The sequence below is a fragment of the Silurus aristotelis genome, assembly GCF_946808225.1.
Source record: "Silurus aristotelis genome assembly, chromosome: 15".
In the NCBI taxonomy this organism is placed as follows: Eukaryota; Metazoa; Chordata; class Actinopteri; order Siluriformes; family Siluridae; genus Silurus; species Silurus aristotelis.
The window spans coordinates 9,473,556-9,490,163 of NC_139588.1; the positions used below are offsets into that span (position 1 = coordinate 9,473,556).

The 16,608-nt window shown below is 37.7% G+C and overlaps 1 protein-coding gene across 4 annotated transcripts in view; it reads right to left on the reverse strand.

Annotated features, from left to right (window-relative positions):
• Positions 1-13,256, reverse strand: part of tns3.2 (tensin 3, tandem duplicate 2) — a 41,337-nt gene extending 28,081 nt beyond the window's left edge. Inside the window, exons 1-12 of one of the 4 annotated variants that reach the window (XM_083563392.1) lie at positions 13,039-13,256; positions 10,614-10,774; positions 10,428-10,478; positions 10,148-10,270; positions 9,221-9,285; positions 7,773-7,856; positions 5,136-5,245; positions 4,971-5,031; positions 4,815-4,890; positions 4,559-4,688; positions 2,608-2,685; positions 2,201-2,299 (exon numbers count right to left, since the gene is read on the reverse strand). In XM_083563392.1, coding sequence (XP_083419518.1) covers positions 2,201-2,299; positions 2,608-2,685; positions 4,559-4,688; positions 4,815-4,890; positions 4,971-5,031; positions 5,136-5,245; positions 7,773-7,856; positions 9,221-9,285; positions 10,148-10,270; positions 10,428-10,478; positions 10,614-10,766 — 1,030 coding nt within the window. In that variant the 5' untranslated portion in view covers positions 10,767-10,774; positions 13,039-13,256. Of the gene's footprint in view, positions 1-2,200; positions 2,300-2,607; positions 2,686-4,558; positions 4,689-4,814; positions 4,891-4,970; positions 5,032-5,135; positions 5,246-7,772; positions 7,857-9,220; positions 9,286-10,147; positions 10,271-10,427; positions 10,479-10,613; positions 10,775-12,775; positions 12,912-13,038 lie in introns of those variants that run through there. The other 3 variants (XM_083563393.1, XM_083563391.1, XM_083563394.1) reach the window with 3 other exon arrangements.
• Positions 13,257-16,608: the final 3,352 nt, after the last annotated feature.

The window sequence follows — 16,608 nt, forward strand, 5'->3', positions numbered from 1 at the left end:
ACAGCAGAAGGTGCACACATGGCAGCCAAGAACAGGAAATTGAGGCTATAATGGGCACAGACTCAACAAAATGGCAATTTCTTTCAATTATTGTAGCTAATGTAAGCATTTTACATTCTCACCACTGGAACTTGCCTGTTTGAACTTGGCTGCGCTTTCTTCACAACAATTCATTCACTTCAGAATGGTTTACAGTAATTCAAGCATTTTGATTCAGTCCTGTGAAAAGATGACGCAGGGGTCAAGCCAGTGAGTCTGTTGAAGTGTTTCCATACTCTCAAACAGGAGTTTTGCAAGGGTTAAATGGATTCTCTTAAATGATTCCAACTATAGGTATATAGCAGAGCACCATTTCCTCATTCATGTTTTCAGTACTTCCATGATAAATATATCTGGGGTATTATTTACCGGTACATTATTTAGAGGTTAGTGCAAGAACACTTGCACAGCTGCAAACAGTATGTTAAGTGAGTTAACTAATGTTAATAAATGCTGAACAAGTTTTCTTTGTTATAGTGTATTGTGACAGGTTTTGCTATTCCTAATTATTACATCTATCTGCGAACACAAATTACCAGCAGTGAATAAACAGGGTATTTGGGATTGTAGAATGACATTTCTAAACTGCTAATTTTCGAAATAAAAATCTGGATAAACTTTCTTTCGGCTTCTCCCATTAGGGGTTGCCACAGCGGATAATGCCTATTTATGATCCGCATGTTCGATTTGGCACATGGTTTTACGCTGGATGCCCTTCCTAACGCAACTCTCCCCATTTATCCGGGCTTAAATAAAAACCCTAGATATTGGCATTAAAACAATTTTATAATATGAGCTGGTGACTGCTTTTTTGGTTATTAAATAAATTGTTGAATATGGGTTATTGTAATCGTTTTAAAAGTAATACATAATTTTATATTGAGTATTTTGAACTTTAATATTAATTCAATAATAATAATAGATTTAATTTTCATGCATGCACATGCAATTAAAGTCGCATCCCATTCTCCCATTCATTCACTCATTTATACACCACTCATTCATTCATTTAATTATTAATTCCATAAACCAATTATTAGCAAAGGTTATTAAGGTTAGGCATATTGATATGAAATTAAAAGTATTAATGGTTAATGATAAATAACAGGTACTATAACCTCTATATCCTTCCCTAGAGTATATTCCCGTAGTTGACATCTAAAGGACTAAAATGAGTCTGTCTATAGTTTGTTTAGTGCTTTAAAGCCAGTTCATGCTTAAAGCCACAGCATTCCAACAATATAGTACATGAATGGAGAGCACAAGAAGTGCAATTCAAGAAGACTTAAGAGGAATTTTCAGGATTCTGGGCTAACTATATGTTACATTATAATGGTTATGCCAATGTGTGTGTGTGTGTGTGTGTGTGTGTGTGTGTGTGTGTGTGTGTGTGTGTGTGTGTGTGTGTGTGTGTGTGTGTGTGTGTGTTTTGTCTTGTTCCTTGAAATTATGTGGACCACATCTCTAGTAAAACAAATGCAGTAAATATTCCCCAGACACCGGTCTCTAGACTTCAGTGTCCTGTAAACAACAGCATCCTGAACCCATTCACAGTGTACAACAAAATAGTGGTGAGAAATATACAACGTCAAACCTACACACAAACTATTCATTCATGAGCACATGTGTGTCTGCAGCTAGTAAGTTAAGATTTAGATCAAATTTAAGTTAAGATCAAATTTATCCAAATGAAAGGACATAGTTTGTTTCATAGCTTGATTCAGGTCAATCTTTTTGGCTTTGACAGCATCAAAATGGCAAAGCTGAAATGAACAATATGATTACTGTAATAATATCAATAGATCTCTTACATTTTATAGTCTGAGCAAAATGCTCATGAAAGACACTTCACATATTTGTGAATGGTCCTGATTTCCATCCATCCATGCATTCTCTATACCACTTATCTTACACAGGATCACGAACCTATCTCCAACCCGGTGCACAAAGCTGAGGACAGCCTGGAGAGTTAAAAAACCCTTCACATGGTCCTTTACCAACAGTACACATTCACACACTTCAGATACATGTCAATGAAGTAGTGCAGCACAGGGTTGAGGCAGGATTTAAACCCCAAACCCTGTTCAAGTGAGGCAAATGATTAAACATGATCTCTTTGAACCAAACAGAAGATAAGAACATGTCTGTGTGGATACAGTACCTCCTGCTGTAACGTTCTCATAAGAATCCCAGTGAACCAAAGGATCCAGCGTGTCATAGTCAATAAAAACTGCAGAGCTGTTCATCCAGCCGACACTCCCTTTACACAGAGTAACTAACATCAGCATGACAAAGAGCAGATCTGTGCCAAGTACACAGGCTTTCTGATTTTATTTAATTTTGTAATTCTTTATATTTATGAATATGAATGTGTTTGTCCCCTGAGGCGCACAGACAATTTTTTCTGTGACTGTGATAAAGAAGCTGTTACTTCACTTTATTCTTCTCCTAAAGTTCTGGACAACAAGGGGCTCAGTCTTAATATACAACCAAAGCAATTTGCGTTATACTTTATTCATTTAATCAATTAATTATCACTAATTAGGATGGCAAGATTAAAATGCTTACCTTGTGGAAAACCTGGAATTTGAGCCATATTTTTTGAGAAAACTACCTCCACCTCTGTTTCCTCCAAAAATCTTGGATCTGTGTTAGAAATAGACAGAGTGTCATATTTTTACTGTTTTACTGTTGCATACGCTGTGTCTTTCACTTTCCTTCTAAGGACGGCATTTTGAAGTGTAATAGTATTGACTCAGTAACAGTGTAAGTAAACAGTGTAAATATATTTTACAGGCTTCTTTAATAAAAAAAAAAAAAAAAAAGAAATACATTTAATAAGTTTAGCCATTTTTTACTTCTAAAAATGTATATGCTGCTGTAGAAATCTATTAAGAACAGTGTATTATTCAGATATAATATAATTCTTATATTATTATACAGATGCTGTATAAGAAAAACAGTCCGGGTCTTTACTATATACATTATAGTCATTTCTTTGTAAAAGTTGGTGGTATTGATGGTTTCCAGCAAATCATGTTTGCTGTTAATTCTGATATCTGCTCAGAATTTGATAACAGCATTCTAGCTTGGTGGACCTATTTTTTAAAATATGGATGTAACTTAATCATCATCGTCTTTCGGCTGCTCCCATTAGGGGTTACCAGCGGCTCATCCGTCTCCATAACCCCCTGTCCTCTACATCTGCCTCTTTCAAACCAACTACCTGCATGACTTCCCTCACCACATCTATAAACCTCCTCTTTGGCCTTCCTCTTTTCCTCCTGCATGTTGACTCCATCCTCAGCATTCTCCCCCATGTCCCTCCTCTGCACATGTCTCCCTCACCTTGTCTCCAAAACGTCCCACATGCGCTGTCCCTCTAATAAACTCGTTTCTAACCCTGTCCATCTTCGTCACTCCTAACGAAAACCTCAACATCTTCAGCTCTGCTACCTCCAGCTCCACCTCCTGTCTTTTACTCAATGCCACTGTCTCTAAACCATACAACATCACAGGTCTCACCACAGACCTATAAACTTTCCCTTTCACTCTTGCAAATACCCTACTATCACTCCTGTAACTCTTCTCCAAACACTCCACCCTGCCTGCACTCTTTTCTTTACTTCTCTAACACACTCTCTATTACTTTGCACTGTTGACCCCAGGAACCTGAACTCCTCCACCTTCTCCACCTCTTCTCCCTGCAACTGCACCACTCCACTGTCCAGTGTCACTTAATGTTCCTGATCTGACATGCAAGTGTCCATTACACAATCTTTGATTTGTCCTGCAAATATTGTACAGCTCATGACTTTTTTCAACACTTGTTTGTTTTGTACAAGAATGTTATTGCAAGAGCAGTGAGAAATACTCTACTCCATAGTAGGACTTCAGTATGCCATCTTAGGCACAGACTATAGAACTTTCTTTCTCCATGAGCCCAAGATTTTTTGCCTTGGTCAAAAACACTTCCCGTTTCCTTTACAGGAAGCAGAGACAATGCATTAAGCATATTGTATGAGATAGTCATTGCTACAAAGATAAAAAAGTGTAGCAGCTGAACCTGGATCCTATTATAAGCCTAACCCTTACCTTAACACACAACATGAAACAAAATATTACACACAGTTATCCAGTCTGGAACAAACTAAATAGTTTTTAGCTCCTTGACATTTGTTTTGCAATTAATCTTTCAAGAATTATGAGCTCAGGCCAGAATATTACTAGTGTTAAAAAATGAAAAGAAGATGGCGGGGGCTTCTAGAGAGAGACAGTTCATATCCTAGAAATGAATATGGGCTCAGCTGGCATTTTTTGCAATGCAATTAAAATGTTCCATTATGCAATATGTATAAAAGTGGCAGGTCATCATACAGTCTTTAAAATAATCATTTTGTAAGTATGTTTAACATTTCATCCCTCTGTTACACCTGCATTTTTTTGTATGCCACACCACAAAGAAAGACAACTGGAAATCTTTGTTCTCCTTGTAAGTGCATTTCAGACTGACAAGTACCTTTGTTTGCGAGATCAAGCTCCTTTTTGTGGAAGACGGCGGGGTGCCCATGAAGAGTGCCTGTGTGAAACTGTATGCGAAACACAGCTTCTCTGCTCTTCTTTGTGACGTTTTTATGATAGCATACAATCTGCAAAAAAATCTCATTGTAGTATCACTTACACAATCTAAATGAAATGTTAAAACTGTGGTGCACTGCTACAAAATGCTGACAATGTATGAGTGAGTAGTCATATAAGACGTGTCATTAACTCACCACAATGTCTCCTTTGAGAAGCTGTGGTGGTTCCAGAGAAAAATACACTTTGTCCGTCTGACCCACAGAGACCTGACTGAGAGTCAAATGCATTTAACGATAGAGCCACCTCGCCACACGTGATCATTTCTTTGGTGTAATGTGTGAGTATCTTACTGTATTCCGGTGGTGCACACCAGCTGCATGTCTTGGTATACTTTCACAAATAGACTGCATACTAAAAAAAAAAAAATAAATGCATGCTTTAAGAAGCCGAAATGTAGACATTTAATACGGTTTAATACTAATGAGTCTGTGTCTGCGAGTGTGTTTAGTTCTTGCCTGTGGGGTGCATGTTTGGCATGTTCTTCAGCGAGATGAAGTGGAAGAGGAGAGGAGAGGAGTTTATCTTAATCTGATGGGCCAGGAGCTTGCCAAACATCTGCACATACCTGAATCACACATACTACCATCAATCTCTTCATAGCATTGCAATAAAATTCTTTCCATATAAACAGACACAGGTTAAATATCTGCTGCTTAAAAATGCAAGGGATGGGAATCTCATTTATGACATAAAACACTATTATAAATATATAATATATATATATATATAATATAAATATTCTACAGGTTCTGGACTTGTACTCGAGAGACGGAACAGCATTCTTTCAAACGTTATTCCCTCACTTCATATTTTGTTGTCCGTGGTGGAAAAAATGTCAGAGCAAAATCTCCCACAGGTGTTCAACTGTCTTCTAACTGAATCATTCTGAAGGCCATAGCATACGATATACATGAGTTTTATCCTTGGCAAACTATCCAGTGAGCCCTTGTTCCCTGTGGATGGGGGGAAAATTATACTCTAAGAGAGCACTCCTTTCAAGATAGAAACATTTTATAATTTGAAAAACCAAAAACCATGAACAATAACCTTGCAGTGATTTTTAATAATCCTTTCCTCTGACAAAAATTCAGCTTGGATAATAATGTCATTATTTTTGTGAGCTTTTGGATGCTATAACATATGTGTTGATTAAAAACATGGTATTATTCCTTCTAATAATTAATTTCATACTCTGAAAGTAGAATAGGATAGAAGTGGAATAGAATAAGATAATATAAGCATGTAATACATACAGAAATCATACAATAATCTAAGAAACTTTATATCCATACTCTAATATCCAGACATCTCTGATATCTGAAATATATAGCTTTTAGAAGTATTCAGCGTATTCAATAAAAGCATTTAGAGTGTTATTTATACATGAAATGAAGCTCTCAGAAATGTATGCAAATTTGTGGCCTGCTGAGTACATTTAAAGATGAATACTTTTGTACTTTTACTCAATCAAAAGTTTAAAGGTAGTACTCTTACTGGAGTCATATTTAACCTACTGTATCTCTACTTTTACTCAAGTACATGCTTTGTGTACTTTGTCCACCACCAACAAGGAAAACTACTGTATTTTTTTTTTTTTACTTTGGCTACGGTTTGAACAGTGGCCAAGTTAGGCATCTAGGTGGTGTTCAAATGCTGAGTATAAGTTACTATGATCTGTTTCAGTAATATTTTTGCAAATTTGCATGGACTGAGTGAAATTATGCATGTGATCTGAGTGGACAAGTGGGCAGGATCTAACGCCCTACAGTAACAAAGCATTCCAGTGGCGCACAGGATTAAACATGCACTTTATGCTTGGGGTGCAAGCTGTATTCCTCATTGCAGATTTGGCAACATGTGATGTAAGATATAATTGCATATAAACTCTAAACTAAACTTACACTACACAAAGTGGTGCAAGTGAGAGAAACACTATAAAATGAAAATAATAGATTAATGGGAATAATTTAATGCATCATTTTAATGGTAGAATATATTAAAATGCAAGTTAATGATTCAGATGTGTGTGGTGTTTAGGTCAGGAGAGAAGACCTTGTTGGCCCTGATGGCCTGCCACTGCAGGATTCAGACCTGCACTGTGCCTGCTTGTGCATTTATCTTTGTAATGACAGGCTTATGCATGGCAACCAGACTCAAATATTAATCTTGGTGTATTATGGAACGACTGTTCTTGCTGACAGTCTGATCACATCCTTCATTACATTCTTAGTCACCTAAACAACAGTTCCTCATCTGTCATACTGAATGTTGTGACTATATTACAGTTTATCTATTCACAGATCTTACTTCAGTCACTGTTTAGTTTTCCTGTTATGACCCAATTGATAATTTTCCTATAACAGCACTTTCCAAAATGTTTACTTCCTTATACAGTATACCAGTGTATTACCAACATTAAGAATTTTGTATTTATTTTTATAATAATATTTAATTTTCTAGAACATTCAATGAACAATTTAGTTTTTCTTTTTGCATATAAATTGGATAACAGAAATGCCATGTTACTGAGAAATCTCTTGTTTTGAAGAGTTTTTAGTGTCAAAGCAAAACACAAAGAAATTGCTTTTACATCTGAAAATTATGACACACAGACGAAAAAAAACGCTAAGTTGTTTGATGTATTGGAAATTTTAAACCAAGTGCAATTAAAATTCGCTGAACTCCTGTCTCAAACATGCAATTATAAAAGTAGCATCTGATCATTAGGAATTCAACAGCACTGTGAGATACGTACAACATGCAAGAGATGTTTAGGGGCAGCTGTAAAAGCTATTTGTCCCATTCATGGTAGCGCTTTTAAAATTTGATAAAATTGTAATCATATTGCATTTACTAAAGGGGTAATCGGTATTTCACAGAGAAAATCAAGTAGAACTACTACTGTATAATGCATGTTCTGTCATATTCGTATCACACAGAACATGCACAAATCACATGTTTAAAATTATCCCCTTTATGCCACTTTACTCTTATGACTGATCTGCTGCTGTAAGAAGCCTAAACTTCCTGTTTCTTTTTATGTTGCTCTACTATAAAAAAGCATACACAATACTGAGAGAGAAAATGTTTGCCTTTTTTGGGATGGAGTCAAGAAGGAAGCCATCTTATCACTGTAGAACCTTTTCATTGTGTAGCAGTCTAAAGCCTTCTCATCACTGACAGAGAGAGAGAAAGAAAGAGAAAGAGAGAGAGAGAGAGAGAGAGAGAGAGAGAGAGAGAGAGAGAGAGAGAGAGAGAAAGAGAGAGAGAAAGAGAGAGAGAGAGAGAGATTACATGATATGCAAGGAGAAATCAATGGATAGACAATGTAGAAATGCTTACAGGTAGCTAAAAATTTGCATTTACAATACTGTACATTTGATCCAGTAAAATCGTATATGTATTATGATATACGCTAATAACTGGTGCATTATTGATCTTTCATGTTAGCTATGGAGCTGGCAGGCATTTGGAAATCACATGGCAACCCTCCCACAAACAAAACAAAACTTTGGCTCAAAGTTCATCCAAGTAGCCTCTTATCCCTGACCTCTTAAACACACTTTCCTTAATATAAAAAAAAAACTATGTGTTATGCAAAATATATTTATATTTATATCAGCGGTGGATTACTTTGACTTAAGTATTTTGTTACAAAACTTGAATATGTGTACTCTTGATTAATGGCATTTAGAATTGCAAGAAGAAAAGAGAAACTTTTTTCTCCCCTTATATTATTTTTCCTTTTTACGTTTTTTAGAATTAATTGAAGTCTTTCATCTTTTTAAATTCATCCAATGGATGATTGTTATACCTGTATATCAATTCAAACAGCTAGGTTTAGCAGTGTGTGTGTGTGTGTGTGTGTGTGTGTGTGTGTGTGTGTGTGTGTGTGTGTGTGTGTGTTAATAAAGAAAAGTCATGAGTGTCTTCTCAGATGTTTTAATATGATGTCACTTCAAGAATCGTGTATAAAACAAGATGACCTTGTTTGCTTGCTAGAATTCATGATTTCCATGTAAGTTGGAAAACTTAATGTTGGGGTAAGTTTTGCTCATTTGCTAACATTAACAGGCAATATTTATTTAAGTTCTTTTCCCTGTTCTTTGCTAATGTCAGGTTATTTGTTATTAGTTACTAGTTGATTGATATTGTACGTTTGATCAATTCATTACAAAACTACAGGGAACGATGTTATCAGGTAGAATTGTATGTTACTATAAAAAAGTTAAATCCAAAACTAGTCTTAAAAGACATTTTATGTAATGTAGCTCATTTGCTTTTTGTTATGAAAATTGCATATATCATATTACATAAAATCAATAAAATAGTTTAAATAGCATTTTTTGACACAATTTACAATTTAGAATTTCATGTTAATAATAGTTGTAAATATTAATACTAACTTATTCCTGTTTATTACCCTCTTAGTTTTTGTGAAAAGTGCTTGGTATATATATAAAATCCTAATTTTGCTAAAAAATGTTTTTGCTTGCCTATATTTATGAAAGCCAAAATACATGTGTTATGTTCATTTTACCTGCTAGAGATGCTTGGAAGGTTGATATAGGATGAAATGATCACTCCGATCCGATCTTTTGTGCCCTATTAAAGAAACAATGTGAGATTGTGCATATGACTCAGCACTTAAGAGTGCATCATAGAAGTACAATATCTCTATAAATGTTATAGATCACATCTATTAGATTATGAAGTAGGTCATGCTCCCCAGATATGTCTTTTTGTATAAAAATAAATGCAAATCTTTCCTCAGTCATATCAGGATATTGGATTAATTTTGAGTTTCTTTCTCCTGCCATCTTGCTCATTACGAATCAAGCTATATTCATAAAAAAAAGCGGCTTTGTGCCAGTTGTGTTTACTGTTGAAAGTGCATTACCAATACAATAGAAGCCTGATAAAGAAAGATATTTTGTAAAAGGTGAAGCCATTTTATTCAAACAGAATTACCTCTGTGATGCTAACATTGTTTTGCTAACAATTGCACTAGCATTTACTGACTTAAGCAAGCATAACATGCTACGTGTAGGAAAAAACTGCTTTTGTTGTTACATACTTTTTTCTATGGAACGAAAGCATCCATGAGAGAACATTCAGCATTCTTGCTTCTACCTGTGTACTGCTTATCTGAACTTATTTCACCATAAATCTTTACTTCATATAACTTAATTTGCTATTTGCATTACTGCTATGCATCATACTGTTTAGCTTTACATGTACACTGTTACCATAACTATTGCACTATAACCCTATTTTATTTATTTGATATTTGCATTGCTGCTCAGATGCTAACTACAGATCATTGTCTTTGTACTTCTACTCTGACACAGACAATAAATCCGAACCTTGCCTTTGAACAATAGCGCTTTAATGATACAATAGTTTACAAGCAAGACCTGGATGAAAGGTGATATGAAGGAAACAGAAAGATGGGTTGAGGGTTTACCCTGCAGTGTAGCAGGACGACATGTTCGCTGTGTGTATTGAGCCAAGTTTCGATGCTCTTACACATATAACACAGTAAATGCAGGGTTGGAGCATGCTGTTCTGGCCAGCCAACATCCAGTACCTGAGAGAACAAACAGATATAAATGAACGTAGCACATGCAGAGATCAGGGTTAGATTTTATATATATATATATATATATATATATATATATATATATATATATATATATATATATATATATATATATATATCTTGTCAACTGTTTTGTAGACTTTACCCTGGCGTTTATTCTCCTTAGCTCTTCCCTGGGCTCCGAAAGGTTAATAACCTGCCATCAGGAAAAACACAAGACTTTCTTATATTCTATAAGTTAATGAAGCAAATATTTGGCCAATTGTACAGTCTCAAAGACAATGCAAATGTATTCATCAAAAAATCTGTGTTTTTATAAAACTGTCCTCACCATGTAATTGTCTGAGTGTTTGGACTGCAACATCTGCGTGATGTTGTGTAAGTTGTGTAGGTAGGTCTTCTCTGGGCATGACTGATTAAAAGATACAGCAATTATGCGCTCGGTGATGTAGTTCAGGTCAAATTCGCATTCTTCTGCCATCATTGAACTCTCTAAAAAAAAATAATAACAATAATAACAATAAGGCAATATAGGTTAAAGCAAAACTCGACCCTGAAATTCACCACTCAATTCACTGCCAGTTGGACTGGATTGAATATCTTACAGACTATAGTTTACACAGATTGGTACAGAAAACATCCAGAGGACCAGACCAGATTGTTTCCAGCTGGCTTAAAGCATACATTAACTAAGAATACACCCTATAAAACCATTCTAAACAGAAATATATATCAGACCTTTTGAAGTGAATGGGCTACAGCAATTACAATTATTACAATTACAATTGAATTTAATCAGAGACAAAAAACAAGTGATTTGTCAGTCTGTTTTCACTGTTGGTATCAAAAAGCAAAAGCTCAAAGGTTCTTTTCTTACTCACCAGCGTTCAATGACATTTAATGTTAGATTATTTAGACATTGGTGTGGAATTGAGGACACAACAAATAATGGATTCCAGTGGCGGGCCGTGCATTTGGTACCTGGGCCTTCAGTGGGGACTTACCCGACATAATCTACCTCTTAATACCACCACTATCATGTCACAATTATAGAAACCATCAATCTTCTTCTTCTTCTTTCGGCTTCTCCCATTAGTGGTCGCCACAGTGGATCATCCTTCTCCATACCCCCCTGTCCTGTACATCTGCCTTTCACCCCAACCACCTGCATGTCTTCCCTCACCACATCCATAAACCTACTATACAAAAATGCAATATAACAACACATGGCATTACAGAGACAGGCATTCCACATATGGAGGGTGAATACCATTTTTACTGAAGCAAGAAGCCCAGTTAAGACAACTCCAAACCTCTACACTACAACCACAACTGTGCCACCTACATCATCTGGAGCAGTTCAGAATCAATATTTGTCTAATAACATGACAAAAACATTTTAAAAAGTTATTAAATACACCAGAGATGCATACTCATAATTTGCACCACTCCTCAGAGGCTGTAAGCCAGTGGTACCGCTCGTATTCACTGGTCTGGAAGTGGTGAACAAACTCTTTCCCAGGCTGAGACATGTTAGCTAGCTTCAGGGTTGGCCAACTTCCTCACGATGTTTAGCTGCTTTTTAGCCTGTGAGGCGATTTTGAAATCTGATTGGTTAAAGAAACAGACCCATTGCTAATATAGTTTAAGGTACATCTGCCAGCACTACTGATTCTGAAGGCCCTGGGCAGATTAGATTGACTTTGCAGCACATAGAGGCTAAAATCTGATTGGACAAAAAATCTAACATCCACATACATGTACTGGAAGCAGTGCAGCCAAGAGAAACACTACGAAATGAAGAGAATAAACTGTTGGGATTAAAATAATACAATTTCATGGAACAAATATTAGAATTTAGGTTGTAAATGTAGGCCAGCAGAGAAGGCTTTGCTGGCCCTGATGGCCCAACAATGTTGGATTCAAGGTTCTAGAATGCTCGATTCTTCCAGTTAGCAATCTACAACTGATCTGTTTGAGCATAGTGAATCAATGAGGACAACTGAGTAAGAGATCCTAAAGGAATAAAGCGCTGCTGCAGTCTCCTTGAGAAGTGATAAAGCAAAGCGAATTCCTGTTCACACCACTTTAAAATGTTGTATCTGGTTTTTCAGGTCAATGCTAAAGCAAATCTTAAAGCAACCAAAAATATAAAGAAACAAGCTCCAGTGCTCCATGTCTTCAACATACAGTAGCTGCCATTATATGTTCATTTTTATGGAATATCTATGTAAGATTTCATCATTGGAAAAATCAAGCAACTCGCTAAAATACCTATTGAACATTATATGGTCATGAAATAGACATTAATTTTCATAACATGTTTGTGTTGTTTAAATTCATTAAAAGCAGACCATTAAATATTGCTTTAAGATTTACATGAAAACATGTCCTTACACACTCTCTGAATTGTGGTATAAGGTATGTCATAAAGTATATCAAGATAGTCATAATGTGTCTGGAATGTAATAAAAACAGTTTGACTTAAGTCACCTTGGCTAGATCTCTACAGCCCAGTCACACCTTAAGAAAGAAAAGAACTAAGCATTTTCTTTCCACAATGTCATTTTTCTCTTCAGAGTAAGGCTGTGTAGCTCACTTATGACAGAAAGAAAGTGTTTAATGCATATATCATTTATCAACACGTATATCACTACGTTATCATTCAGCACTAGTGGAGTTTTGTTTTAAATAAACCAATATTTGAAATAGTACAAAGTTCATATTTTATGCTAAATTCTTTACATAGAGCTTACCTGGACAATGAGATTACAGAGTGAGCAGTCCTACAAGAACATCTGCTATATTCAGGGAGTAAAGAAGACAAAATGAAAAGGAAAAACAAGAAGGATAGGGGAGGACAAAAAAGAGGAACACGCACTGTCCGCTACATACTACAGCTCACATGCACTTTGGCCAGCCTTCGGTACGTGCGCGTGTTCTTCTGCTGTCAGCACTTGTTCTCAGTATGACTAAAGCAAAGAATTCAAGATTAAAGGACACACCTCTTGTCTATAATATTTCTCTGAGTCATATGATAACTGCAATACAGAGAGCACTTTTATAGTGATACATATTTTACTGTGTACAGTACAATTTCAATTGAGTTCATTTGAAGTTTTTATTATATATTAGCAGGTTAATTTATCAAGCTATACATTCATCAATATGAGCATTTAGTGGGTGAACAAAAGGCTAAAAAAAGATAGCATACACTGTGTGAAGTGATCCTGACAGATGTGGAAGGAGATATAAGTAAATGTGATGTTGATTAGAACCCAGCCATTAGGGGGGCACAAGCCAGTGTACTCTTAGTGCCAGTCCCAAGCCCGGGTAAATGGGGAGGGTTGCGTTAGGAAGGGCATCCAGCGTAAAACATGTGCCAAATCAAATATGCGGATCACAAATGAGAATTTCATACCGGATCGGTTGAGGCCCGGGTTAACAACGACCGCCACAGGTATCGTTAGCCGACAGGGTACCGGTGGAAATTGGGCTACTGTTGGCCGAAGAAGGAGAAGGAGAGGAGGAAAATGTCTACAGAGACGGCAGGAAAAGGAGCAGTGTAACTTTAAATGTTGGTACTATGACGGGTAAAGGGAGAGAGGTAGCTGATATGATGGAGAGGAGAAAGGTAGATATGCTGTGTGTTCAGGAGACCAAGTAGAAAGGGAGTAAGGCCAGGAACATTGGAGGTGGGTTTAAACTGTTTAATCATGGTGTGGATGGAAAGAGAAATGGTGTAGGGGTGATTCTGAAGGAAGAGTACAGTAAGAGTGTAGTGGAGGTGAAGAGAGTTTCTGATAGGGTGATGATTGTGAAGGTGGAGGTTGAAGGGATGATGATAAATGTCATCAGTGCCTATGCTCCACAAGTTGGCTGTGAGATGGAGGAGAAGTAAAGATTCTGGAGTGAATTAGATGAAGTGGTAGATGGTGTACCTAGCAAAGAACGATTGGTGATTGGGGCAGACTTTAATGGGCATGTAGGTGAAGGGAACAGAGGTGATGAGGAGGTGATGGGTAGGTATGGTTTTAAGGAGAGGAATGTGGAAGGGCAGATGGTGGTAGATTTTGCTAAAAGGATGGAAATGGCAGTGGTGAACACGTATTTTAAGAAGAAGGAGGATCACAGGGTGACGTATAAGAGTGGAGGAAGGTGCACACAGGTGGATTATGTTCTGTGTAGGAGATGCAACCTGAAGGAGATTGGAGACTGTAAGGTGTTGGCGGGGGACAGTGTAGCTAGACAGCATCAGATGGTGGTCTGTAGGATGGTTTTGAAGGCGAAGAAGAAGAGGAGGAAAGTAAGGATTGAAAGAAGAATAAGATGGTGGAAACTGAAGGAGGAAGAGTGTAGTGTGAGGTTCAGGGAAGAGGTCAGACAGGGGCTTGGTGGTGGTGAAGAGGTGCCGGATGATTGGGCAATTACTGCAGGAGTGATGAGGAAGGCAGCTAGAAAAGTACTTGCTGTGACATCTGGAAATAGAAAGCAAGACAAGGAGACGTGGTGGTGGAATGAGGAAGTGCAGGAGAGCATTAGGGGAAAGAGGTTGGCAAAACAGAAGTGGGATCGACAGAGTGATGAGAAAAGTAGGCAGGAGTACAAGGAGATGCGGCAGCAGGTAAAAAGGGATGTGGCGAAAGCCAAGGAAAAGGCATATGAGGAGCTGTATAAGAGGTTGGACACTAAGGAAGGAGAAAAGGATTTATACCGATTGGCCAGGCAGAGGGACCCAGCTGGGAAGGATGTACTGCAAGTTAGAGCAATAAAGGATGGAGAGGGAAATGTGTTGACTAATGAGGAGAGTGTGTTGAGAAGATGGAGGGAGTATTTTGAGCAGCTGATGAATGAAGAAAATCAGAGAGAGAGAAGGTTGGAGGATGTGGAGTTGGTGAAGCAGAATGTAGATAGGATTTAACAGGATTCTGGAAGGGGAGGGGATGCCTGAGGAATGGAGAAGGAGTGTGCTGGTACCGATCTTTAAACATAAGGGAGATGTGCAGACCTGCAGTAACTACAGGGGAATTAAGTTGATCAGTCACACCATGAAGTTATGGGAAAGAGTAGTGGAAGCCAGGCTGAGAGAAGAGGTGACCATCTGTGAGCAACACAGGGAGGGCAGTGGAGTGATGCGGTTGCAGGGAGAAGAGGTGGAGAAGGTGGAGGAGTTCAGGTACCTGGGGTCAACAGTGCAAAGTAATGGAGAGTGTGTTAGAGAAGTAAAGAAAAGAGTGCAGGCAGGGTGGAGTGGGTGGAGAAGAGTGACAGGAGTGATTTGTGATAGTAGGGTATCTGCAAGAATGAAAGGGAAAGTTTATAGGACTGTGGTGAGACCTGCGATGTTGTATGGATTAGAGAGAGTGGCATTGAGTAAAAGACAGGAGGTGGAGCTGGAGGTAGCAGAGCTGAAAATGTTAAGGTTTTCGTTGGGAGTGACGAGGATGGACAAGATTAGAAATGAGTTTATTAGAGGGACAGCACATGTAGGATGTTTTGGTGACAAGGTGAGGGAGGCGAGATTGAGATGGTTTGGACATGTGCAGAGAAGGGACATGAATTATATTGGTAGAAAAATGCTGAAGATGGAGCCACCAGGTAGGAGGAAAAGAGGAAGGCCAAAGAGGAGGTTTATAGATGTGGTGAGGAATAACATGCAGGTAGTTGGTGTGAAAGAGGCAGATGTAGAGGACAGGGTGGTATGGAGACGGATGATCCGCTGTGGCGACCCCTAATGGGAGCAGCCGAAAGAAGAAGAAGAAGATGTTGATTAGAACAAGACTTATTGTGCCCCACTGTGGAATACATGGCGCTGTGGCAAATAAAATAAAAAAACTGTTTCCCAACGTTAGATATTCTCAATCTTTTGAGGTTTTTCTATTTATACTGTATAATTGACAGTATTTCACCTATTCTATGCTAAAATGCTACTGCAGTTTAAAATAAAGTATTGAACAATGCAGAAATGTCTGGTTTTCCAAAAAATGTCCTTGCACCGGGTATATTTATTGGTTGTCCTTTTATTATCGTTAGTACAAACATGTATTGTATGGTCAGAATAAATGGCTAATAAAATGTACCATTTGGTCAAATGTATGTGGATACCTGACCATTAGATGCATGACGACCGAAAGAAGGCGAGGTAGGTCTGCAGCACGACCGCAGCCCGACATCCGTGGCATTGTGCACAGTCAATTCGTTCCCAGGGGGGCAGACCGGGTTCTCGAGCGAATTCTACTGCCAGGCTGGCGTCTGAGGGAGGACTTTTAGCTGAAGCCTTGGTGTGATTATCAACCCTAGTCTTTTCTTTGAGGCTCAAGTGGATA